At 33.6% G+C, this 27,448-nt stretch overlaps 1 protein-coding gene across 2 annotated transcripts in view; it reads left to right on the forward strand.

Annotated features, from left to right (window-relative positions):
- Window positions 1–27,242, forward strand: part of Nmdar2 (NMDA receptor 2) — a 379,887-nt gene extending 352,645 nt beyond the window's left edge. For both annotated transcript variants that reach the window (XM_071593793.1, XM_071593785.1), the window contains exons 9-18: window positions 19–202; window positions 2,919–3,028; window positions 6,976–7,088; window positions 9,925–10,048; window positions 11,632–11,792; window positions 13,405–13,586; window positions 14,445–14,680; window positions 15,717–16,045; window positions 21,671–21,757; window positions 25,826–27,242. In XM_071593793.1, the coding sequence (XP_071449894.1) occupies window positions 19–202; window positions 2,919–3,028; window positions 6,976–7,088; window positions 9,925–10,048; window positions 11,632–11,792; window positions 13,405–13,586; window positions 14,445–14,680; window positions 15,717–16,045; window positions 21,671–21,757; window positions 25,826–25,868 (1,569 nt within the window). In that variant the 3' untranslated portion in view covers window positions 25,869–27,242. The remainder of the gene's footprint in view (window positions 1–18; window positions 203–2,918; window positions 3,029–6,975; window positions 7,089–9,924; window positions 10,049–11,631; window positions 11,793–13,404; window positions 13,587–14,444; window positions 14,681–15,716; window positions 16,046–21,670; window positions 21,758–25,825) is intronic.
- Window positions 27,243–27,448: the final 206 nt, after the last annotated feature.

Consider the following 27,448-nt stretch of genomic DNA (forward strand, 5'->3'; position numbering starts at 1 on the left):
ATGTCACTTTATTTGCAGAATGGCAAATGGAATGGCCTAATTGCTGACCTGATTAACAGAAAAACAGACATGGTAATGACGTCACTGATGATAAATTCAGACCGAGAAGCTGTGGTTGACTTCACCGTACCTTTCATGGAAAGCGGAATCGCGATTGTAGTTGCAAAGAGAACTGGGATAATATCACCAACAGCTTTCCTAGGTAAATCAATGCTTTTAATTTATTCATAAAAACATTAATATTCCATCTGATATTTTTATAATGATAGACCAATTGGTTAGCTAATTTTATTCCACATAGGGTTTTTATACTTCCCTTTCTCAATTTGTATATAATTTAGCATAAATTTTGCAAAATATTTTGAAAAAATCACTTAAGTTTTAATTGTGACATATACTCCATAGCATATTCAATATCCTCAGTTGTAAAAATACATGACAATAGATGTATCCTCACATTTACAGAAACCTTTCTAAGCATTTTCAAAGAACTAATAGCACTTAATCCTTCAAAGTCCATAAAATTTCAGAGTGTTTGAGGATGCCAGAGTAACTAAATTAGCTAAATCACTCAGCTGGATATCAAGGGATCCAGGTACAAGTCCTGAGCAAGGCAAATGACTTTTACACTTTGGAATTGCTGCACATGATTAGAATGAATTAAGAGGGACCAAATAAAATATTTAATATCATAAAAAATTCTTGCCAACAGAATCTTCCCATTCCATATTGCTGTCGGGAATACATTGTATGGATAAAAAGTATCGGGTAGAATTTTTTCCAGACATGACTACATTGCAGAAAACTCACATTGTGCAGGCTTGGTGGTGAGGGATCTGACTTTCAACATGGACCAAGCACCAATCGCTCGTGAGCATTCGTTCAGGCTAGATCCTATTTTTATTGGACCCATGTCGAGTGACAAGGTGCAAGTGCAAAATGCAGTGGATGATTGAACAGCGCTACAACATCAAATTTTGAGTTGGACTGTGGAATTGGGTACAGAGACGTTGAGGCATTATTTTGAGCAGGGCAGTTTGGCCATTTTTAAGTGGCTTAAGCTCTTCAAAGATGGCCGAGAAAGTGTGGAAGATGGGTTCAATGCTGGACAGTCGCCGACGTCAAGAACTGACGACAACGTGCAATATGTGCATGAAGGGCTGAATTCAGACCGTTAGTTAAGTGTGCAGATGATTGCAGATTGTTTTGGCATTGATAAGATGACAGTTCATATCATTATCACTAAAAATTTAGCGATGCAAAAGATATGCGCTAAACTTGTTCCGAAGGTCTTGACGGACAACCAAGAGCAAAGTTGAGTGTCTGCTTGTGAAGACCTTCTGCAATGTGTTGAAAAAGGCCCCAATTTCCTCACAGTCTTGACTTGGCACCAGTAGACTATTTCCAATTCCCAAAAGTGAAATCCTCTCTCAAAAGACACCACCACTAAGTGCTTCCAAAGAAGCTTGCACGTGTACCCTAAAGTACCTTCCAGAATCTGCCAACCAGGGAGTCTTCAAGTCGTGAAAAAGCCACTGGCAAAAGTGTTTTGATGCTCAAAGGATGTACTTTGAAGAACTTTGAGGCATTCTAGCAATATCTGAAATAAATCTATTTTTCCCAATGTTTTCCCGATACTTTTTATACATACCTTGTATTTCTAACTTTTGCTAGTGCAAGACAGTTTTTACTCACAAATTTCTAATTAAGCCATAGTGTCAGAGCTTGTTTCATTATAAAAACAGCATGAAATGAGTATAACTGACCAGCAGGGATGCAATAGCCAAGTTACATTTTCACGGTCCTATCAAATATTACTTAAAATAGGTATTATGCTCATGATTATGAGTTTGACTATGAGGAAAACTGCATTGACCTTCTTTAAGAATATAACATTTAAGTCCTCCATTTTGTTTAATTATGAGTGCTCCTTTATCATATTCTATTCACCCTCCTATCAATTCAATTTGGTTGGATAATTTATGTTATATTTGTATGAACTATATAAAAGGGTAAAAGGATTTTAATAAGCTGATATTCCTGAGTGAATTCTGAATTTTACCCATTTTCCATTATAAGATGGAAAAATGCTCCTACAGTGCATAGTAAAAACAAAACTTAATTACTCAAAATAATACTAATGGTTAATATGGAATATTTGTCAAAATGAGAGAAGATTAATAAGGGACAGTTAATAAATCTTAATCAAGGGGAGACAAACAAAGGATCCTGATGGAGATATTACTTAGAGCAACTCTTCTTGATAAATATGTTCATTTGATAAATTTTCTTACTCGTTCCTAATTCCTTGGCATACGACTAAGAAGTAACAAAATAACTTGCACATATTTTTCATATACCTAAGGAAAATGCACATATAAATTAGGAGAAATTCCAAGAAACTGCGGGAGATGCCGCAACAGTAACTTTTAAGGGAGTCACCCGCTAATATACATTTGAATGCAACAATTTTAGAGTATAAAAATCATTCGCCTTGACCAGGATCTGAACCCGGATCCCTCGATGTCCAGCCAAGTGCTTTAGCCAGTTAATCTATCAAGATATCCCCATAAAACAATTTCAGAGTTTAAGAGGACGCCTTGATAGCTAAACTGGCTAAAGCACTCGGCCGGACATCAAGGGATCTAGGTTCAGATCCTGGTCAAGGCGAATGATTTTTATACTCTAAAATTGTTGCATTTAATCAGGAGAAGTTATGCAGAGGAATAATTTAAAGGTTAACGGTGGGGAAATTTAATTTCCATCAGGATCCTTTGATCTAAACTTTCTTAATGATGTTCATTCTATAGTGATACTAGATTGACAGAAATAACTGTAACACAACTGATTTTGCATAAAAACATATTTCTTTCAACTACATCATGTTTCTTATAACTGATTCTTATTTATTTTTCCAGAGCCATTTGATACGGCGTCTTGGATGCTGGTTGGTTTTGTAGCCATTCAGGCTTCAGCTTTCACTATATTCCTTTTTGAGTGGCTAAGCCCATCTGGGTTCGACATGAAGGTGAGAGGGGTAAAGAATCGCTCCAATTGCAAACAGGGCAACAGGTTTTTCTTTTCTAAATTCAAAATTTGGTCACCAAAGCATGTATTACTGCACAACAAAATTTTCTAAGAAATTTGAATTAAAAACTAAAATAAGTTAGTGGCATGTCATTTAACACATTCACTGTTAAAAATGTTCATCAACTATTATTTCCCATTGATTAATTCACTGCTATTCAATTACGCTAATTTTAAAATGAAATAGTGAATATTGGTATTGAAGCTATGTATCATTAAGGACCAAAATTATAGTCACATTTTTGACAAGGCGCAAATATGTGTATTCAAAATATCAAGTTGATGGTTCAATGTCTACCTCTCCCATCCCTGTACTCCATTGGAAAAAATTTAAGGCAAGTGAAAGTTGTTCAATGTCAATTTTCATGATATGTTGGCATCCCTTGAAGGAGTCACTGCCAATACAGCACACTGTAAAGGAATTCTAACATTCAAATGTTTTACTTGTTAAATTTACTTTTTATCTATCATTCTTCAGCAGGGTTCATATAAAAGTTTATGATATAAATTCTAAACTGAACCAAAATCAATCAGCCAACAATATCAATCCATTTATCAATACGTTCGAATGTAAATGGCCATTTATTTAGTAATTTCCAACTTTTAATCAATTCTCAAATTGATAATAGGATTTACAAACAATGGCTGATTTAATGTCCTAAGTAAATGTTAACTGGAACTCCTGCCAGAAATATTGAAAGTTCCACCATTGCTTAAGTTTTCAGAAACAGCATTCACTTATTAATCTTTGAGAAGGTAAAACAACAAGAGTTTAACCAAAGTACTTTCTGAGCATGGCAAAAAAGTTACTGATAAGCATATTGCCACACTTTCCAAGAGTTAATCCCTTTCACCAAAATCAAAATAAAAGAAAAAAATTAATAGGGGACTTCCATTAAAGTACATTTTAAAGACAGAAGGATGACACAATGCATAAAAGTAGGAGTAAGTGAGACATGTAAAATGGTATTTACATGAAGTGAGAATGTGTAGATATGAGTGGAAAACTCCTGAAGGACTTCTACTCCATTGATGAAATTCTGATTCTTCAGGGGAGCGTAAAAAAGCCTTTAAGATATTTTCATTTTAATTTAGAAATGTAAACCTTTCTTTATTCTACCCCTAATGTAGCCTGAGGTGTTATAATGGGTATAAGTAGGTCTTTCAATTCTAAAACCTTGAATAAAATCACACTATATTCAATATTATTCATATTTATAATGCCTATCAGAAAATGTGCTATGTTTGACGTCTTTGCATTTTTACATAAGTCCACAGTAAATATAGGAACTATATAATATTAAGTTTCCATATTTTTACTAAGATTGAGTAGTGATAATATACCCATTCAGCACGGTTAATGCCAATTATGATGGCCGAACAAGAGTGTTATTTCATTAAGTAATCATCATTATTTCATTTATCATGATCATAAATATCATTAATTGTCATTAGCAGTGAATGTGTTATCCTGACACTCTAACCCTTGCCCATTGCCTTTAAAATGTAGTCAAGCAGAAGCTTACTAACTGTGTTGGTAAATAAATAGGGCATAGCTCACATCATATTTTAATATCATGTGATTAATGAGGAAATTAACAAATAGTATCTAAATCAAATGAGACTTTTAAATGCTAAAAAATATTGAGAATTGTGAAGTGATAAAACATTTACATACATACAGTCATGAATATCCAAAATCAAATGGCATTAGAAAACATTTGTCCTGGATAAAATTTTTTTGTGATGAATCAATATTCTCACGCATCAGAAATTTAAAACATAGGCATGAAATATAAATACCATTTAATCTATTTTTATTTTATAATTTTTATATGGAATGAGCAACAAAGTTATAACTGAAGACATTACTGACATGGTTGGTGAGCACATGCTTTAGTTATTTAGTCATCATTTCATTCACTCACAACTTAAGCAGCCAATTCTCTGTTTAACAAAGTCTGAGGGTACACTCTCTCATTAATAAATAATGAAATTCACATCAACTTCACTCTTTATCCACAAAATAGAGTTAAAAGTTATATCAAAACATAACATTTATGCGTATCATTAAGAGTAATGTCTCCATCATATGTCTTACCATTTTATTATTGTTAAACTGTATTCCCATAAAAATTAAAGATAACCTATTTTTGCATAAAGCTTAAGGGCTATTCTTCTGGGGTAGTGAGGACTTAGAATTTTACCATTAGTCATTTTTAAGCTCATAAAAAATCTATCCCTTATACCATCAAAAGTGTCGATCAATGAGTTCCATAATTTGCATTGGTAGTTTAGAACATTAAATACTTTGCTGGTATTCATCAATGTACCTCTTAACCAAATATGAACCCGGAATCTCCAAATCTTAGCCATCAAGAGGCCATGAATATTGTTCAATATTAGGATGTGTTCTATTGAAAGGGAGACTAATCTACAGGGGTCAAACTTTTCCTGGCAGTGAAAATATAGATACTGATTTCTCTTTAATACAATTATAATTAAATGCTCATTTTTCATTTCTAAAGATCATACATTTTAATGAAAGAAAGCAAAATATCCCATAAGGCTGTCTTATTCCACCCAAATGATAAAAGTTTGAGATGATGTCTCCAGAAATTGCATGCATATTTATTTTGATAAATTAGCAAATTTTAAAAGTAATGCCTGTGTCAGTTAATTGAAGTGTCAATTATCGTTTAAAGGTTCTAGCTCTGGTATACATCTAAACTATGTTGCTGGGGAATTATAATCTATCCTCTAATGGGAGATGTCCATTACGCAAGGTTCCACTGTATTGTAATTCACTATCAATAAGGATGTAAAATTGGGTAAAGGGCTAATCCGAAGTGGGTGTCATTAGGCACTGACTTTCTCACTACCAAACTCCTAGCCAGTTTTCATTAATATTTTCAGTATTCACAATGAGCTATGAGTCACCTGTACGATAGGTATATTTCAGAACATTAGGGGGATCTGAGGCTTAAACAGAAAATGAGTTTAACTGATACAGGACACTAGAGGTCAAAAGCGTCCAAAAGCTTTCAATCAAAAGTTACAATTATTAATACAAACAGATTCCTGCCCATCTGTAACATTAATACTCACTAATGATACCATCGTTAAAATTATGTAACACTAAAGCCTGAGAATTATATGTACATTCAAACATCCCATTCCAAAAGAGTCTGGTAGTTCTTAGATGGAGATTCCTGACGCAGCTCTGCAAGAACCACTTGAAATTGGCTCTTGAGATTTAGATTGTGACTGAACACTTGCATACTTCATAGGCTTGTTGGCTGAATTTCATAATCCCTCCCATTTTTTATAATGAAAAGCTTGTTGGTGATTGTAGTACGGACATCTGTAGTCAATACAGTAGGCAAGCATTACAGTATTTATTTGTTTCATTAGGAAGAAGGCATTTCCATACTCATGCTCCCTTTACCAGACTACTAACTCTGCATATTCCTAAATATATTATGTGTGCTTATCCAAAACACTTCTTGTGCCTTCTTATTTACAAAAGAATAAAGTCTTTTAAGTCATTTAGAAGCAAAATAATGAATAACAATGAATAGCTTAGTACCACATTCACTTCTTTCAGGTCCGAATATAAGTATGCATATTATTTTTGTACAATTTCATCATCCAGTTACATTGGATAATTTATTTGAGGGGAAAACTTTTCCATTTTTTGTGTTAGCTTACATATTCACAGATTGTTTAAATCTTTAGAGGATGCCTCATATTTTGCACGTAATAAATTTTGTTCAAAAGAGATTTGGCTGTGTATTCCTGCACTTATCATAAATATGGTGACCATTTGCAGTCAATGAGAATTAACAGAGTAGTTTTTCATCCTTACTTTGATACATTTTGATTCAGGTGGCACCATCGACAAATCATCGTTTTTCTCTGTTCCGAACATACTGGTTGGTGTGGGCAGTACTTTTTCAGGCAGCAGTCCATGTTGATTGTCCAAAAGGTTTCACAGCTAGGTAAGTATTCCACTGGTGAACTGACAACTATTTTTCTTGCACATTAAGCTGCAAGTGAACAGTCAATTGTCATTAGGATATCAGATAATAGGAGTTTATATTTTTGATCTAAAATTTTAGTGTACATACATCTCCATCTGATTCGGCCAAAATATGTAGCACTCCATTTATTTGTAAGTAGCAGAATTATTACTATAATTAATTTTTTCCATGACTAGATACAGTGTAGCACTGGTTTAGACACACCACTGACACCAAGCCACAAAATGGAAACTCTTGAACAACATTCTGGCATCAAATACTGCCAGCTGCTTTTTAAATCTACTTCAGCAACACTGATTTAATAGTGGTTTTAAGATGATGAAGCGCATTACTATATTTTTGTGCCCAAATGTCAAATGGGGATTGACTGGAGTGCATTGTGGGGAAAGAGGGATGCTAGACAGTGAGAGGGATAGATAGATAAACATCTTTATTTTCTGGTGATATTGAGATTATGGAGTCTCTTCTACCCCCTGACCCCTAAAGGGAGAGAAGAGAGAGGGATGGAGAGACATTTGCATGTTGGGATGGTTGGCAACACAAGAGAGATATAGCTTTTCTAGTAGAGGAAGTACCAAAGAGGATAGGGTAGAATAATCATTCTGAGAGGCAAGACACAATCAGCAGGATATTTTCAAGCGGCATGAGAAGAATATAGACGCATAATCACTATATATTAAACAAATGTTTGACGAATGATTGTAGCAGCTGTCATTCTACTCTTGTATTTCTACAATTCCCTACTCAAAGCATCCAAATGCTCTACTGATCAATTATGTACTGATTAACAACACCAACCTAAATGCACCTATTTATTTAAATAAACAATCATCAAGTTAAAAATTTGAAAATGAAAATTGAATATTGGTATAAGTGTCTCGCTGTAGATTTTGCCACCCAATTGAGGAAGACGATTAGAGAGACAACCTATCCATCATTTAGGGCATCTTCAGATAATGTAACTTTAAGTAGTCGATAATTAAAGAATGGATATTTCAAGTTTTTAAGAGATTTTGCAGCTCAATAGTCAACATGAGTGCCATCTCCACCACGTGAAAAATTATAGGTAGGTACTAATGTTACTATTATTCAATAAAATAAAGACATTCCAGTTTGGATTCAAGTTAATATTCCTCTGGATTAAATGACCTTGAAGTCAATTGTGATATAAGTAAATGCTAAAAGTTTTAGCTCACTTGCAAAGTTATACCAGAAAATAAAGCCAATTGCAAGGAGTTTAACTCACACTGATAATAAAAATTTATGGTAATTTGTTACATTCAATTATTCCACAACTCAATATCTTCTATTACGACCTGTTGAATTTTCAACAGTTGCTCTGATCATCAAACATTGAAAACAAGCATGCAACTCATCCCTTTTAGCGTTAACGCCAAAGGAAGTAATCAGATTTTGTTTCTTATCTTTCATAATAATAACTCAGGTTACTGCATAAAATGTGAACAGTTAATATAGCTATTATAAATTATTTATATTACCAATTTGACCTTAAACTAATACCTAACTATATTACATGCATTCGTATATATTTCAAGAAAATAACATCAAATGCGACAACCATAATTATAGTCAGGCTGTTTGATATTGCTTTGTAAACTAAAAGGGTTCAATTTCATTCATATTCAGATTATATACCTGATGGAATGAACCCAATCACACCCGTGGACTTATTATATGTATGGGAGATTATAATTATTTTTTGCACAAACAAATATATCCTTAAACAAATGCATATATCACAAATTAAACACCATAAACATAAAACTACTGTTGTTATCCAGACAAGCACGTCAATCCATAGTACAAAAAATTTCATTGTACCAAAAAAGTACATAGTATCAAACAATCAGCCATGCTCGGATATAAGTTTTTTGGAAGCTTCCATTACCCAGTTCAATAAAAATGTACCATTAACTTTTCTCACTGCATTGCAAATTTATAATTTTCAAATCAGATTTCAAAAGTTTTTATTTCATTGTAAAGGAAGAGAGACTGTTTTCTAAATGATGGCAAAGCATCCATGTTCAGAAAACATACGTTATGAGAGCCATTATACTGGCACTGTTTTTATTACATGAACAGCATACATAAGTAAAACTTCCTAGAATTAAAAAATGAAATGTCTGACAACATTATATTACATATCAATTATGTATTGCATTTCCTTTTATATTTCATCCTTCTCCACACATATAAATGACCACTAATATTATAAAGTGTTTTTAACATCCACCTATGGTTTTTCTTGCCAAACTTATATAGCTTTTTTACCTATCAACTTTATTTAATGATATTGCTTCTACCATTTAACCTTGGTCCCTTCCTCCAAATCCTCCAATGACCTGCATCTCCTGGCTGATATCAGCCCAAATAAAAATATATAATTGTGAGCCCATAGTAAAAACTTTGAAAATGCCGCAGTAATTTATATGATAAAGTAGTATTAAAGGACCTATTCAAATTTAATACAGTGATGTTATTTTATTATGATTATGCCAAATTTTCCATTTTTAATAATAACTTCAAAAGGCACTTAGACATTGTTGGATTCATTTCAATGATCAAATCTAGTAGGTGAGTAGTTTCATCATTTTTAAGTAAAACAAAATGTCCAGTCTTTTAGTGAATATCAGAGACAATTAAAATAAATATAATGAATATGTTTTAATGTGACTGATCCAAAATAAAATTGGTTTTACAAGGATTAAGTAAGATCAAATTGACTTATGAGCATGTGTGTACATTCTAATACATTATCTTCACGTTTTTACAGGTTCATGACTAATGTGTGGGCAATGTTTGCTGTGGTGTTTTTGGCCATTTACACTGCCAACCTTGCTGCCTTCATGATAACAAGAGAAGAATTTCATGAATTTTCTGGGATCGATGACCACAGAGTGAGTTCTAAAGAAGCAATTCAATGCAATAGCTTAATATTTCCACATTTTTATTAGGCCTTTAAATAATTCAATTTCAAAGTTAGCATAAGCGAGCTATGTAAGTACTACACCTTTGAACTATGGAATACCCAAGGCAGCCCTGACAGAGACTTTTGAAAAGACCCTTTAAAAAGACCAGTCCCTCACGACAACCTCTAAAGTCATTCATTCCTTGTCTGCTTCTTGCCTATTTAGAAAGTGAACATTTTTAGTTGAGTTTTTGAACCAAAATTTACCACTTAAGCTAAAACATTTTTTTAGCATGTAGTCTTGCATAGAGTGGAAATTCAGCCATAAATTATATGGAAGTAAAATACCTAAGCTAAACATAAAATTTCAAAATAAAGCTCTGTAAACGAAATTAATTGTCTATCCATGCATGGATTTTTTTCTAATTTCTGGTGATTATTTTCAATTTTCAATGAGTAAATACCTAGGCCAGGCAGTGATTTGTAAGAAAACATGGCATAAAAGTTTTTGGAGGAGTGGGTTTTTTATTAAGTGGGTTAGAAGTTTTAAATGCAACTGGTGAAAACTTAGACATGGGGTGTTCATAATCAGGATACTTCATACTTAAGAGGCGATCTTGACGATACTTCGCGTAAGGGCTATATCCAATGGAAACAAGAAAATTTGCCTTTATCCCAGGGTACCGTGATAAGCGTTATGCCTATATCCACAGATTGCACGTTGTGTTGCCTGCATTCAAGGATATAAAGGTGATATTCTACACACAAATAAAGACGGCTGACATTTCGATACAAACTTTATATATAATTGATTAAACCGTTTTCAGTCGGAACTGTCCTAAAAAATAATTTTCCTTAGCATTTTTACCAAAATCAACTCAAACTCAAAATTAAAATTCTTCAGCCCCCATCTAATTTGAGCAATTCAGGGTTATCAACCTGGGACTCAATTCATCTAATACCCCCTGGGTCATCAAGCTTTAGTGATATATACTCATGGTGACAAGCTTACTAGCTAACTTAACAACAAGATAGTATTAATTTGTTGAAGAAATTTGTGCCATTGTCAGCAAATTGGTAGGTTCACATTATTAACTGCTTACTGTAAGCACATTCCTAGGAACTGACAAGGGAAAAAAATATAATTACGAATTTGAAAAATCTTTCTTTAGCGGAGTTTCCTGCAGTGTTTAATTTTGGCTCTAAACTTGTGAACTGCATCACAATATGTATGACTTAGATTACTCGGTGACATTTTATAGAGAGTAATTAATCAAAACTTGTGAACATTTTAGGAATGAAGGCAGCTCCTTCATTAACAGAATATACAGGGCTGTTGAAGGTTAGGCTTTGAAGCATCAATGAGTTTTTACTTCTTAGCTTAAACATTTCGTTCCACCATCTATTCTACAAGCACTTATGAGGTCATTTCTTGCTACTTTAAAAAGAAGAAATCTGTCAATAACTATGAAAATATAAATGCATACAGTATTACATTTTTCTCCTCTTGACTATGCTTTGATATGGTGATATACTTCCAAAGTGTGATAAAAGGTTTTGTTCATTTTTTAGCTCGCCAAGCCATTCAGCCACAAGCCCATGTACAAATTTGGGACAATACCATCTGGCCACACTGATTCAACACTAAAAAAGTACTTTAGAGAGATGCATGCTTACATGAAACGTCATAACAGATCAGTTGTTTCAGAGGGCATTGAAGCTGTGCTCAGTGGGTAAGTGTATTAATTCATAGAACAGCTTCAACATAGACTATGTCTGGATTTACAGGTTATGAGGTTTTGAATGCTTAATATTGTACTTATAATTGTTTTTAGAGGACTTGTGAATTGACTTGTATCTTTGATATTAAATCTTGTAGAAAATCATAAGAGAATTGATCATAGATTGCATCCCTGCAAGGGTGTTATTTATAAGGAATGAACTATATGACTTCAACATACATGCATGGGCAGATACTAATAGTGATCACAGCTAATGAAGAGTTATCTAAAATTCAAGAATGAAAAGAAAAATCAATGGCAGTTGGAGGATGATTGAAGGAAACTAAGCCAAGGATAGCATCCTAAAGAATGCTAAAGCAGGAAATGGAGCATTGAAATAATAGAGGGCCAATTGAAGAAATATGGCAAGATATAAAGAGTGCATAGAGAGCCATGAAGAAATTGTAGATAATATAAAACTAATGAAAGATAAAACGGTTGATTATAGATGAACTTCTGTACTTAATGGAAGAGACAATACAGCATAAATATTCTAACACCCCAGACAAAAAGATTAAAAAGATGATAAATTAAATCAACTATAGCAGGAAAAGGCATAAGCGCATGAATAAAGAACCTGCAGAAGAATTACAGCATAACTTAGTACAATAAAAAGTTAAAGTAGCTTATAGAGCCACAAGACTCCCCTCAAATGAATGAAGCAAAGGTTTGGAGGAGCAAAAATGGCTTGCTCCAAATCTCTCAATTACATGGAATTAATACCCTAAAGCATCTTGGATAGCTTAGTAATATGCACATTTTCTACAATCGTTCACATAAACTTGGGTGACAATAAAAAATGAACTGCAGGATGCATTTATTATATATACAAATTGGCATTACATCAGCATCTATAATATGGCTTTGCAGTCAAATTGTCCTATTGAAATTAATATTTTTCATATTAGAACTTGGTCATTCCTAAAAGAATGAGATTTAGGCATGTTAACTGCAAACTTCAGTTGTAATGGAACAATAATTCAGTGGCCTATTACATTTGTAAATAAAATATTGTTAAACAGTTATTATCACGTACTATTTTGTATTTATACGTTATATATTGATCAACAGTACAAATGAGTTCCACTTTGATAAAAATATTTCTATTGACGTCAGTAGAACTTCAGCTGAAGTCACTGATTTGACAGTTGAGTCAAAGCTGAGAAACACCGAAATAACCTATCATCATCCAAAATATATTCACTTATCAAACGTTTATCACAGATAGAATTTTGATAGTAGTAGTAGTAGTGTTTAGGAGAGGCAACCGACAACTGAGGTCATTTGCGCCAAAGGGGATGGACTGGAAAGGATGGCGTACGCACTAAAAGTGCCCTCCACAAAGCACCTAAAGTAAGGATCGAGATACCTCTGAAAAATATTCAAGACCACCGGGATTTGAACCCGTGCCCTCAGGTTGGGAAGCCAGTACGTTAGCCCCCGCACCATCTCGTTCCCCCTAGAATTTTGATTTAGAATAGAAGTATCTTACTCTTTGGTGAGTATTACTTTAGCTTTATTGTTACATAACTTTTGTTTTACCTCATTTCTCTTTATTTCACAGTGAATTAGATGCATTCATATATGATGGCACGGTATTAGACTACCTAGTGTCACAAGATGAGGACTGCAGACTACTCACAGTTGGTTCTTGGTATGCAATGACTGGCTATGGGCTGGCTTTCCAGAGAAATTCTAAGTACGTTAGAATGTTCAACCAGAGGCTTTTGGATTTCAGAGAGAACGGTAAATTATCTCATATTTAATTTCAAATTTAAACATTATGACAGCTTAATATGAATACATCTTCTAGATGCAGTATTCATCTGTAAAACTGAAGGCAAAATTAATACAAAATAATTAATGTTGGTTCATTAAGCTGAGTCTGTTCAATTTACTGACTATCAACAAGATATGAAGCAACTTAAAATATGTTGGTCTTCTCTTTTATCTCAGCAATCACTAGATTTATGTCACATAAAAAGAAGGGGATAAAATTGAGGAGAGAATATTTGGTTTCAGTGAAATGAGTTTATAGTAAATAAGTTGAAGAACTATTTGTGGTATTATTGAAATTCTGTTCAGTTTGTTGGGTTTTATCTTACGGATAAAGTATTCCATTATATTATTAATAAGAATTTCAGCTATTCGTAAATCTTCAAGTTGTTCCTGCAAAATTTGTTCCTATCCAAACTTGGTGGTATATTTTGGCTCATAGAATTCTTTGGGATTCACATTTAATGATTTACTTTCAAACATGCTGAAGTGTGGAGTTAAAACACTAATAATGAAGCCAACCTGCTTCAAAATGTAGAGTTTTAAGGATTAAAATGAAATAATAATTACATAAACGCAAATGTTCAAATCAGCCATCACTGCACAGCACAATGAAACTATGAACATTGCATAACTGAATAAAAAATGAATAAGCTGCTAAGTGAAAAACTTAGAAAGATTATTAATATTGACTTTTGATTAGCATTTAAGTATCAAACTTTGTAAATGACACTAAAAATGAGGTTAATTTATGTTTCAACACAGTTTAAATGTAGAACTTCCATTTGATCTTAAATCACTAATATTTCTAATTTTATTCATAAATAGGTGATCTGGAGAGGCTCAGACGCTACTGGATGACTGGAAGTTGCAAACCTGGAAAACAAGAGCGAAAAAGCAGTGATCCCCTCGCCCTGGAACAGTTTCTTTCAGCATTCTTGCTCTTAATGAGTGGCATTCTATTAGCAGCTGTTCTTCTTCTTCTAGAGCACCTGTATTTTAAATATGTGCGTCATCACCTTGCCAGAACAGATCGTGGAGGATGCTGTGCTCTCATCTCTCTAGTGAGTCTACTTCAAATTAATGCAAGCAAGGAATTTTCAATATTCATGCCATGAGTGTAATTTTACAGTGCATTACTTTCTTTTCCAATTCTTTGTCCTCTTCTTTAATTTTAAATCTTTAAATCTCTCAATTCTTTGTCCTCTTCTTTTCCAATTCTTCCTCTTCTCTTTAAAGAAAAACTTCACCATCCCTAATTTTTCTTTTCATTTAAATTGCCCACATATGTTACAAATAGCTGCATACAAGTAGTCCCCACATTACAAATTCCTGAGATTATCTTCAAGGGCATATTTGTAAGTAACTCATATCCCTAATGAAAACCACTTATAAGGTGGTAATCTTTGAGCATGAAAAGACAGACATCACAAGCATTATGATTGCACTGTTTGAATGCAGAATGAAGCTAGGGGATTACTAAGAAAATTGACTTCAGGTTTTAACAATTTTGAAATGGAAGCTGTTAAAACAATAGTGAGGTATTTTCTTGCTCATAATTCCCTAGTATTTGACACCAAAGATGTTTTAGATATTGATTTGTCGCTCAAAAAATCGTAGAGACAATATTTTTAATATTATATAGCAAATACCTTGCATTTTTGCATATTTTTTTGCAATGGTACCATTTACAAGGCCATGTGTTAGAGAGTTGCTCTGGGATTCTCCAGTGAGGTTGCCTCAATTATTAATATGCTCATAGGAAGTAATAATAAAATAATAAAAAGTACAATAATGATAATAAATAAGCTTAGATGAAATTAATTATAACAATGATAATGGATAGTAGAAATTAAAGGTTAATTCCTTGTGATGCATTAAGGCCTTGCTTACTTGAAGAAGCACTTTTTTTAGACAAGAAGGTAGACTAACAATAATCAAAAGGTGATGATTTTGGCATTAATTTAATAACTGATTATGATTTATCCTAATGGGGAACCTAAGGAGCATGTTCATAAGTGCGAAATGCAGTACTGGGTCATCTGTAACTAGGAGACTACTTGTCCCTCTGCGAATATCACATGTGTTCTTTTTTTACAGAGCATGGGGAAATCACTGACCTTCCGGGGAGCAGTATATGAAGCACAGGATATGTACAGAAATAACAGGTACAGAGGGCGAAACCCACAATCACAGCATCCAGGAGGTCACCGTGCCTTCTCTGGTGGAGGTAGGACTTGTGGCTGTTCCTACTGCGAGGGTTTGCACAACTTGTGGGCAACAAGGCGAGAACTTGAAGCCTGCAGATTAAGAATTCGACATCTTGAAAAGCAAATGGAGGCTCATGGGATAAGGCCATTGCCCCCTCCTCCCCCGCAATCCCTTCCATCATTATTACCTCTTCCAGGATCATCCCCTGGAAACAGAAGGTGAGCTTGACTGGTATTTTAAGTTTCAGGTAAAGGTTTCTGCTGATCTGCTGGCACTTTCAAAACCCAGATCATGAATAGGTGATTTATTAAAATTGCTGGTTCCATGCTTATATGGTTGAAGGCTATTAAGAATTTGGGGTTTTGATCACCAGAATTACCAACATCTAATTCCAAAAAAATTAACAAAGTTCATACCTCAAATTGATGCACTAGATATATTAAACTGCTGATAACACTGTGTATATTGCAGGTCCTTTATGTTTTCCACATATGACCATTTATTGCATCCATAAAGTAAGTAAATTGATGTAAGTAAGTTGATTGTAATTGATGATAGCTATACCAACTATACTCACCCTCAAAGATTAAACCTTATAACTTGTTTATATCATACTCATTCACCCATTCTTAGATTCACACAAACAATATTTGTTCCCACCGTTTTTAAAAGAACATCAAGATATTAGAAGATGTGAATTGTTCAATAAGTCCTTGGGAAAAAATAGAAAAACAAATTATTTTGGTTGATTTTTTTTATTTTTCAACATATCTCCCTTTAGCTCCATACACTTTTCCCAGTGTTTATCCCAACTCTTTTTTTAGCAGTCCATAAAGTAGAATTTCTGAAGGTTTTCAAACTAGGCATCTATGATGGCGATGACCTCATTCGACGTGAATCATTTTCCAGCAAGCCATTTTTTTCAAGTTTGGAAAAGTCACTGAGGGCAAAATCTGGTGAATAGGGTGAATGTTGTAATAATTTTAACTTAAAGTTCATAACCTTTGCCATCAAACTCCACAGGAGTGCACCCATGCATTGTCTTGATGAAAGAAATATTTCTCTTTGCCAAATGAGGATGTTTTTTCCTTGATTTCTTTGCTCAGCTGGTGCAATAATGATGCATAATACTCTCCATTTGTTGCTTGTCCTTTCTAAAAGTAATCAATGCAGTTGATTTCCCATACATCCCAAAAAAAAACATGGCCATCACCTTGTCACCCAATGTCACAGTCTTTGCCTCCTTCAGAGTTGGATCTCCCTTATAAATCCACTGTTTTGACTGTTCTTTTGGCTATGGAGTATAATATTGTATCCATGTTTCATCCAGAGTTATGCATCGATGAAGAAAGTCATCAGGATTGCAATAGAAAAGTGCTAAACTAGCCTACAAACTTACCACACAATTACATTTATTCTCCACTAAGAGCAAATGCACCCATCTTGCAGAAATTTTATTCACATTCAATTTTTCTTTCAAAATTGAAAACATAGTACCTTGTAATATTCCTGAGGCCTCAACTATTTTACCAACTTTGATTTGTTGATCACTCAGAACCATATTGTGGATTTTGTCAATCATTTTGCAGGGAGTCACTTCCACTAGATATCCCGAACAAAGTTCGGGATATCCAGGGGAAGCAGAGGACAGATGATTCATGAACTTCATCCAACTTGGCTTTGATATCATTTGGTGTTAAGCCTTTTAAGTAGAAGTATTTGTTCAACTCACCATATTCATTTTTTTCATTTGTCTAAATTAACAATAGTGTATTATTTCAATCGACTATGAAAATGAAACCATGAGATAGATGGACATGACTGAAACTTTAATAATAGTCTAGTGAGAGATAGGGCTTACTAAAAGCAAACACTTTCTGATACTATGAGTGCCATCTCTTGGATTTTCTAAAGAATTATTGAAGGAGCCATGTATAAAATACAGTTTATCTGTTAATACTTTAGGTATACAATTTTACAACATATTAATGTTTTCAACTCTTACATGCAAGTCCAAACAGTCACCTGCAATTCTATAGCATGAACTGCTGTAGGTTGTGTAATGCATTTGTTAGTTGTACATCTACGAAGTTATTTTTTTAATATTAGCACAACAAAAATTGCTAATTATTTATTAACTAACAATTATTAAGTTTGGTCTTCATATTATTTTATAAAAATATCACTCAAAATACATGACCTGCAATGTTTAATCTTATGTGAATATCATTATATGAGGAAAAACAAGCATGAATGAGTCTAAATGTAAATATCCATCTGCCTTTCTTATTATGCATAGGCATCGGAGGTATACTATCAGGAATTTTGATGAGCTCCAATTAGTGCTATACATTTTTTTTGTACAGCCAATAATGTCCAAATTACCCCTCTCTCTTAGGAGTGATTCATTCGTGTTCTATTATGAATTATGTACAGTAAAACCTTGTTATTTCAAATGTCAAGAAAGCAAAATTATTGGGTATCATTATCCCTAGGATTGAAATAATTGAATTTAACCTTCAAAGCATGACATTCTATGCACACTTTCAATGTTTTCCCAATCCTGGGATTGGCAATATGCTTCTTTGTAGCAGTTCTGACAGCTGCATTCCAGATTCTTCAAAAACTCAGCCCTTTTTGTGATTGGTGTACTCTTCCTTGAATTGAATGTATAATGCAAATGTATTTGACCCAATTAATCCACCAACCTTTATTTGCAGTGGCCACTTAATTGTTATGCTAATCACACTGAAGTTTGAACAATCTGTTACAATGTGTCCAATCCTCTTTTAATATAATTATAAAAGGAAATATTCTTTGGAAGTCCACATTCATCCTGGTCCATTTTTTGGTGAATGGATGAGATAAGTATGATGGCTACCATCTTTTCTAACTCATTAGAAAGCATGGCTTTTTTTCTTTGACAAGTCCATACAAACTGGAGCGAAATGACTACTCTTACACCTTTTATAAGGGAGATATTGGGGTGGAATTACTCTTCTATTTTAATCAATGTCTCCACATAGGTCAATCCACTTTTTCCTAGTTACAGAGATAAAAATACTGAATAAAGTCAATTGCCTGTTTGATGTCATATTTGTTTGTTTTGTAAAATGATTGGCAGAGTCATAGAAATGACTAAGAAGATACATGAAATATCTTTCTATTGCAGTTAGGCCAATTCTATCAGGGCCCTTATCACTGTAGATACAGTTATCATAAATGTAATTGATTCTTATATCCACTAAACAAATAATTTCGATGCCATATTTCACAGGCAAATAGCTTGGCATAAATGCTTTTGAATTTTCATCTTCCACAGAATGTTATTAGCATTTTAGCGACATATACTTCAGGGCCCATAGAAAAACTGAATTTTCCGTAAAACATTCAAATAGTCAAAAGATCATGCAGGGGAGTTTTTTTCTCCCTGTCATCGTATGAACTGAGATTACCAATATATTTGAAAATATTCTCTATTGACTTCAAAACTGATTAGTGACAAACACTTTCCGTGAAAACCTTTAATTCCACACTCAACTTTTGAGTATTCAAAGTGATCACTTTGGTGAAGCTGGCTTCTCACAATTTCAATTTTGCTGATCATGAAATTCATTATTTTGTGGATCATTTCATTATCAAAATATTAAATTTTTCTCTCAAGGAGGGTGTTCACCAAGAGCCACACCTGGAGCCTTCAGGTCTGGCAACCCCACAGTAATATTTCATTGAGACATTCCTTATAAAAACTCAATTATTCAAAATTTGAGGAACCAAAAAATTGAACTTTGAAACAAAAAGATTCAAAATAAGAGTTCTAGATCTATGGTGGATATGTATCTTGCTTGTAATGTCATTTAGTAATTTTATTTCAATTGGAATATTAGGTAAATTCACCTGGCAAGTTAGCAATTTAATCCTTGTTACTGTATTTAGGAAGGAAGCACAATATAGAGTAAATAAAAGACAAAATTGAATACCTAACCAATCAGAAAAATGTCTATTTCCATTCATTGATCAGCATAAGTAAAGTAAAGCTCATAAAATCAGCATCACTGATGTTTATGGAGGAGATACTGAAACAGAAGCCTACTAGCTACTCTTCCTTCCATTGAAGTTGACCTAATGGATTGATATGCCTCTTAAGCTAAGACAATATTTTCTTCCACTATTAATCGCAAACAAGAACTCACCATTGAATCAGCACTGTGTTGGTGCTTTCATGCTGTCTTTTAGCATTACAAAAGATGATCTGCTCATGATACTTATTTATTTGACCACATGAACCTAATTGCTTCATCTTTTGAAAAATACAAACATTTTCCCCCATCTATAGTTTTTTTCCATGAACTATAGCTACAGTGAATTTCAATTGCATTGAAAAAGTTTGTCATGATATAAACATGTGTCTCAACATAAAATTTAAAAAAATTCAAAAAGCAATTTCTTTATCACTACCATATAAAGCTAGTCTGTTATATTTTTCAACCACAATTCAATGTTCACATGTATTTCAACGCAAATTAGTGATTGGCCAGGATCTCACCAAGGATATGGAAGTTAAGTTGAAGTGACTACATGTGAGTTTTAGAATGAGTTCATTTGTGATATGACTTAAGCCTTTAGAGTACATTAAAAACCCAAACATGATTGCAACAAACATGGGTGCTCAAATTTCATGCAGCATTTATTTTACTTCCCAGAATATGCACAACATATTCTCCATCCTGGTGAGGGGACATGCACTTTATTATTCATTGCCATATGCTGCATGAGAGAAGGTCAGATATCAAGCATTCAACAAATATCATCAGAGTGCTCCTCTTATATTCCTCCACTCCTCCCTTGAGGATAGAGTTCAAGGAGAACCTTAATGGAAAAATCACATACACTTGGCCTTCTCCTGAATACACTTGGAAGCTTTTTGAATATTGTCTTGAAAGGAACAAGGGGTGCAGGTTGAAACTTAACACCATTAAGTTTTTACTGCGTACATCTCTTCTGTGGGCGATTATAAGCTCCACCTCATGTCCCCCCAACTTCAAGAGAGTGGCATATCTGCCTCCACTATCCACTCTTCCTCTCAGAAATGGGTTTCATCTGATACTGTCCTTGATTTTTCTTTCATCAACCTCATCCATTGAGCAAGCAAAAACGTTAGGGAGATAATAAAATGCATGCACCTGGATGGAAAGTGACATGATTGTCACAGGTCAGCCCAGCTAAGAGCTGTCTTCATAAGATGCTAAATCCATATATATTATTTCCTACATTATTTCACAGTGACTATTGATCTAGCAAAAAGAAGCCATGTATATAATGAAGCGGTTTTGTGAGGAATGAATAGCAAAAAGAATGCTATCATGTTGTGTATATGGATAACTATACAATACAAAAATGAATGAGCACATGCAATGTTAGGGAGAAAATTTCTAAATGAACAATATGTTTGAGTCACCATGCCCAGGCTTTGAATTCTATTATAAATGTATTTCAATTCATCTGCACTAAAAAGCAGGCAAAGGCCTATGCTTTGGTTGAGGATTGCTCTAAGGTTCAAAATACATTATATCTCAAATAAAGTGGGATCAAAATAAAAAGGTTTTACTGTACATTTTCTTGTAATAATAAGGCATTAAATATTTACCATCAATTTTGTATTATAGTAAACTATCAATGAAGAATTTCCGAACAAAGGAATTATTCTTATTATTTATGATTGGATGTTTAAAATAAGACAGATTTATATGGTAATTGACTTTCAAATATTCATTTCTCACTTCATGCAATTTCAAGTATATTTTGAGCCAAGCATAATACTTGTATCTTTTCTCTAAATGAAGGTACATGAATGATGAAGATGCACTAAGGACACGTGATATGACTAGGAATCATGTTACTTCTACAGAATACTGTGGGCAACTGTACAGGTGTGTTCATTTATTACTCATCTTTTTCATCTTTCATTAGACCACTAAATATAAATGGCTACAATGGTTTAAGATTTAGTGTTTAGCCTATGATTCAAAAATGAAATTGTTACTAACCCTAAATATGCTCCAAATTTTACAGACTACCAAAAATAAAACAATTTCATATTTACATATAAATAAACACTTGTAGCATATGTGAAAATGAAAAATACATACAAATGACATTTATTTCTCCTTTCTACAACTGGAACACATTCATTCCATACAGTTTTAGTTTTCCTACCAAATTTTCTTTTTCAAGCATTTACCATGCTAAATTGTAAAAATGTTGCCCCAGTATACCAGCAATCAATCTCTCTCTAATTTCACAACAAATCAACTCAAAAATCTCATCATCACTCATTCATGTATGCTCAAACTCCTCAAAAAACAAATCCATCTCAAATCTAAGGCTGGCCAAGCCTAAATTGAAGAGGGATTACAGTGAATACTTGCTTTTGGAGTCACATTTCTAATGGGAGGAAATGTAAAGAGGGCATGCCCAGATCTGATAATAAGAATAAAATGCTAAGAAAAAATAGACTTGTATCAGAAGTTCAAGAGAAGCTTGGGAGAGTTCAATGTGGTAACATCATTAGAAATAAAGTGTGAGATTAGTGATTGAACTCGGTAAAATGTTACCAGGGTTAGCAAAAGTGGAAATTAAGATGCAGAATGGTGTTTAAGTTTATGTGTATTTAAATGAGATAGCTAAAACCATAAGGATGAAGTTGATGTGTCAGAAGATGATTTTAGTGTTGGAGGCTGGGGAATAAAATAGGATGACAAAAGAAGATATTAGGATTGAGCTAGAAAAAAGATAAAGATGTTACCAAACCCAGAAAATGTAGAGTATACAAAAAGACGGAGCCTATGATGCAGCCATTTAATTGCTGAACCACTCAAGATTTCAATCACTATATTTTATGAGGTCCTCTCAACTTTAGTCTAGATTAGACCTGACCAGGATATCATTTGTTTTGTTGGCTGAGTACTTATAATCCGTAGGACTTCATCTTGTCCATCGATAGGGGCGTATTTTGCTCATGTGCTGGGGTTGACGTTTAATTTTCCCTCTCAAGGAATATCTCCTCAATGGAAAGGTATATCATATAAAAATGATCACAACTGAATGAATCATTATTCTCATCACGTAAAGCACTAATTTAGTTTACATGCTTAGATAAGAAAAACCTTGCCTGTACTCGTAGCAAATTAAGAAATATGCAACATAGTACTGATATGTGAACATAATAAACACTTATTACCTACACAATATTCAGCATTTAGATAAATAGCAGGAGAGAAAGGTAGTTGGGGATGAGAGAATGATTGCTATTAGCATAGTGATCACTAATTCTGATGTTTAAGGTGTGGTGTAATGATCAATACAAAAAGCCAGTCAATGAATACAGTAGGTATATGGTATTGTTTAATGGCAACAGAAGAATTTGGACAGAGATTAGAGAACTTTAGAAGGTGGGGAATTGTTTGCTGGATAGGAGAAAGAATGATGAACAAAGAATGATGACATGGAGAAATGAACAAGGTTAGCATCCCATTCCATTTCAAAGAGTAGTTGGGATTTGGGGAAGGTTGGAACTGGGGAAGATTGATGGAGAGAGCAACAGAGCAGTATTTTACCAGGATATCAGTAGTGTTTAAATTTTGAATTGAATTAGCGACAGAACTTAATGAATATCTTTGAAGGAAGGGAAGTATGCATTGGTGTATGCATCATTAGAATCACCATGCATTGTTTGTAATGATGCATGTAGTAACCAACACACAGTAATCAACCCAAAGGTTGGTTTGGTAGGTGATGGTAGAGTTCACCCAGTGCTAATCCCAATACCATATGAAATTTACACATCAGGGTAAGGGGGCCTGAAGATCTGGTACCCAAAAAATCAAATAGCTTGGGTTGAGCTGCAGGTGCCCAGAGAGGTTTGCCGGGGAATCGAACCCAGGCCCTCTGGTCAGTATGGAAGTTTTAATTGTATCCGTTTCATTTTTATGCGTAATTAAATTGAAATTTTCATTCTTTATGGATCATCATTGAACATCATATTATTATTATTATTAAAAATACACATGTGCTAATAGACATTGTCAGGTGGCACACAAGTCCCAAATAATTGCAAAAGATAGTACATAAAACCAGATATGCATAGATTCATAGTATTACTTAGTATTTTCCCAAGAAATGAATATGGATGATATGTTTTGAGGGGCCATCACTTAGAACATGTAGAACAGTTCACCTATTTAGGAAGTGTTTTAGATGTAAGACGGCAAAGTGGTATGGACATTTTAAGAAAAGTTGCCTTGAAGTCACAAATGTTTGAAAAAGAGAAGGAAGTTGATGATAATGACCTTCAGTAAATATGTTAAGGAAAGATATGATAACACTTTGATATGGAGCATAGTTTTGATAGGAATCTTAATCTATAAGCAGAGAAGTTATGCATAGATTGGAGCCTTTTGAGATATGGGTGTGGAGGAAGAAAGAGAAATACACAGAAAGTTGTGGGAAGAAGAGGATGTTGTTGGAAGAAATTCAAAGAAGGCAGGATGAGAGGATGCAGAGCACAATGATAAGCAATGGGAAGTTGACTACTGTGAAAGATGGGAGAGTGTTGGGTATGTAAGGTAGAAGGAGGAGAAGATTAGGCATTTCAATTTATTTTGGGAGGCTGTAAGTATTCACATTTGAAGAATGTAGCACAGGGTGTTATAGTATTTAGGATTGTATCAGAGGGACATAGCAGTGCAATAGTGGTTAGTCTCTATGTACATGAAAAAACAACCATAGAGGGTAGAATACCATTAATAGTAATGATCTTATATTGTGGGCATTAAGATCAAATAGTTAAGCAAATTATGGTATTGGCAAATACCCAAAAGCAACTAAGAATATGTATTCTTAAATCTGTAAAGAGGAAATTTGGAGAGAATAGAAATTAATCTGCTTCCAATTTTACTACATGTTTTGCAGTATACATCATTGATTTTGCTAAATCATTCTAGAATTTTCTTCAAAACCCAGAACCTGAAAAATCCTACCCCAAAGGAAAATTACTGTTGTGGCCCTGGAAATGGAACCTGACTTTAAAAGGTCAGCAGGTATATAAGACTCAAGTTGAGATACAATACAACACAACATACAATACTAGAAATAAGCAGCATGAGATTTAACAATAAATAAACAGGTTGCCATTAAAGTTTTCCCTTGTCTAAATTATGTAGTGAGTAATAGCATGTGAGGTACATAGGTACATTTTTTGTTTTCATCACAATCAAATAAAACTCAATACATCAATGGCCCAATAGCTTGAGTACTAAACTTGAGACCTTCATTTGAAGTACAAGAATTCAACAGTACATATCCATCTTGATAAAAATGGTGAATATAATCCACAAATGAGGTAAGTGATTTTATTCATATTATTAAATCGAAAGAAAATTGGACACTGTGAATTGTAAGACTGTAATTGTGTAATATGTATTTATAATGTGAAGCACTTTCTTTACCAGGAAACATTTCAATTGATGGATTAGTTAAGGGGTACATATTAGAGATAGCCCTTGGTTGCCTTCCTTCCTTTCCTCCCCCTCTTAAAAGTAAAGGTAGTGGGTAAATGCATTGCGTGAAGGACAGGTACTTCAACTAATCATCAAATTAAGCTGCACATTTGAGCTATGTACTTCAAAACCATTTCATTTTAGAGATTCACAGATATTTTAACCAATAATCATACCATAAAATGAAAAACTTAAATTTCATTGAGACATATTGTAGTAGAGGAAAATGACTGACTGGATATTGACCTCAAGGTGGATGTCGAAAATTCATTCATTGGCTTGAAAGAAAAAAAAACAATTATTTAGTTGATCCTACATCAACATGAAGCAATGACTAACCTTGGTAAAGGAGGATCAACATTGATGTTTTTCAAATGGTTACACCTCATGAAGATGATGACATAAATATTTTTAGTGACTCTATTACTCTTCAAATTGCAGGCCATGCAGGACAGAGATAGCAGAAATGGAGACGGTTCTGTGATGAACGGAGTCATATTGCTGAACCTCAGTCACGTTAAACAACCTGAAAGAAGGCAGCATTATTAAAAACATTTTCTGTGCAGAGAAGTCACTCAGTTTTTGTGCATTACCATGTTCCATTAGAAAAGCACAATAATCTACACAAGCCATCCTCATAAAGATATATTTGAAAAGAATTTTTATTACAAAAAACTTGTGCACACATTGAAATGCAAGTGGACATTTATTCTATTTTTGCCAATCCATACGTGAAATTTGTGAAGGTGAGTGGATGGACAGTCCCATAAAGATAAGAAAACTGTGAAAAGTGCTTATCTTTTTGATGAGTGGTGCTCAAGTGCAAGAGGTTTAGGCAAAATGACACCATTTTAGGGGACATCATTTTCCTATACGTACAGTGAGATATAAAATATTTTGACAAACTGTTCACAGATCCCACCTCAACTGGTTGGTTTGTGCTTGTAATGTGTAGATAATAGGTAAAATATGAACTGTGTTTGAAAAACTCATTATATATAAATACATATATAAAATATGTTATGTCAGATGTTTTATATGCATATATATATAAATAACATTAATATGGAAAGAAAATTGGGAAATCCATAAGTGCTCAAAAAATCAAGATGGTGCTACCCAGGAAAAGAAAAACAAAAAGATTGTAGCCAAAAGATGAACATTTATAAAATTAAATACTTTATCAAAGTTACAGTATGCAAAGTGCCGCAAGGGCTTAATTTAGATGTGTTTAGCTAAGAGATGTTGATAGATAAAGAAAAAAATGGGTGTGAAATATTAATTGTTGTCTGTTTACCTGTTGTTAATTTAAACCTGCTGCTGCGTCTTATGTTGTTAATTGTTTTTGACGCATCCTTCAATGTTCATGGCTACAAAATTGCATAAGATTTATATTACATTTAGAGTAAAAATATGTATAAAATAGAAAATAACTTAAGCTAACATCACAAACAGCATGTAATGAATGCACCGAGACAAAAATCTTTCTCAACATAAAAAATGATATTTCTGTATGTATTAAATTAATATAAATATTTATTTTGGGAGTACAATATGAATCATCAACTTCTGGTGACTAAATATAATTCCAGTTAACCCTTCCCAAGAAATTGTTCTCAATTTTCATGTTGTATTCTCCCCACTAGCTTTGCATGGCTACTCCATGCTTGACTTGTACTTCCTCAAAGTCCTGAGTGTGTCAGTTTATCTAATCATTGTAAAAAACTTACCTTTAAATAATATTACAATTTAAACAAATGGTAAAGTACTCATAGTTGCCCAGAGAAGAGTGATTAAATGTCAACTGAATATTTCATGTCATCCGTTAAGAGTATTTTAATGTAAATACAATTTTAAAAAGTAAACAAGAAAAAATTGCTTAAAGCACACTTCCTGGTTCTTCATTTCCATGCCACATAAACTGCTGAGTAAATATTTAAAACCTGTTAAAGCGTCCGCATAAATCCCTTTCTTTGTTATGATAACAAAATCCACTTTATTAACAAAGAAAGTTTAATAACAATGAAAATATCAATAATTGCCTTAAAACAAAATAAAACTGCA

The sequence above is a fragment of the Hetaerina americana genome, unplaced genomic scaffold, assembly GCF_022747635.1.
Source record: "Hetaerina americana unplaced genomic scaffold, ioHetAmer1.1.p SCAF_1, whole genome shotgun sequence".
NCBI lineage: Eukaryota > Metazoa > Arthropoda > Insecta > Odonata > Calopterygidae > Hetaerina > Hetaerina americana.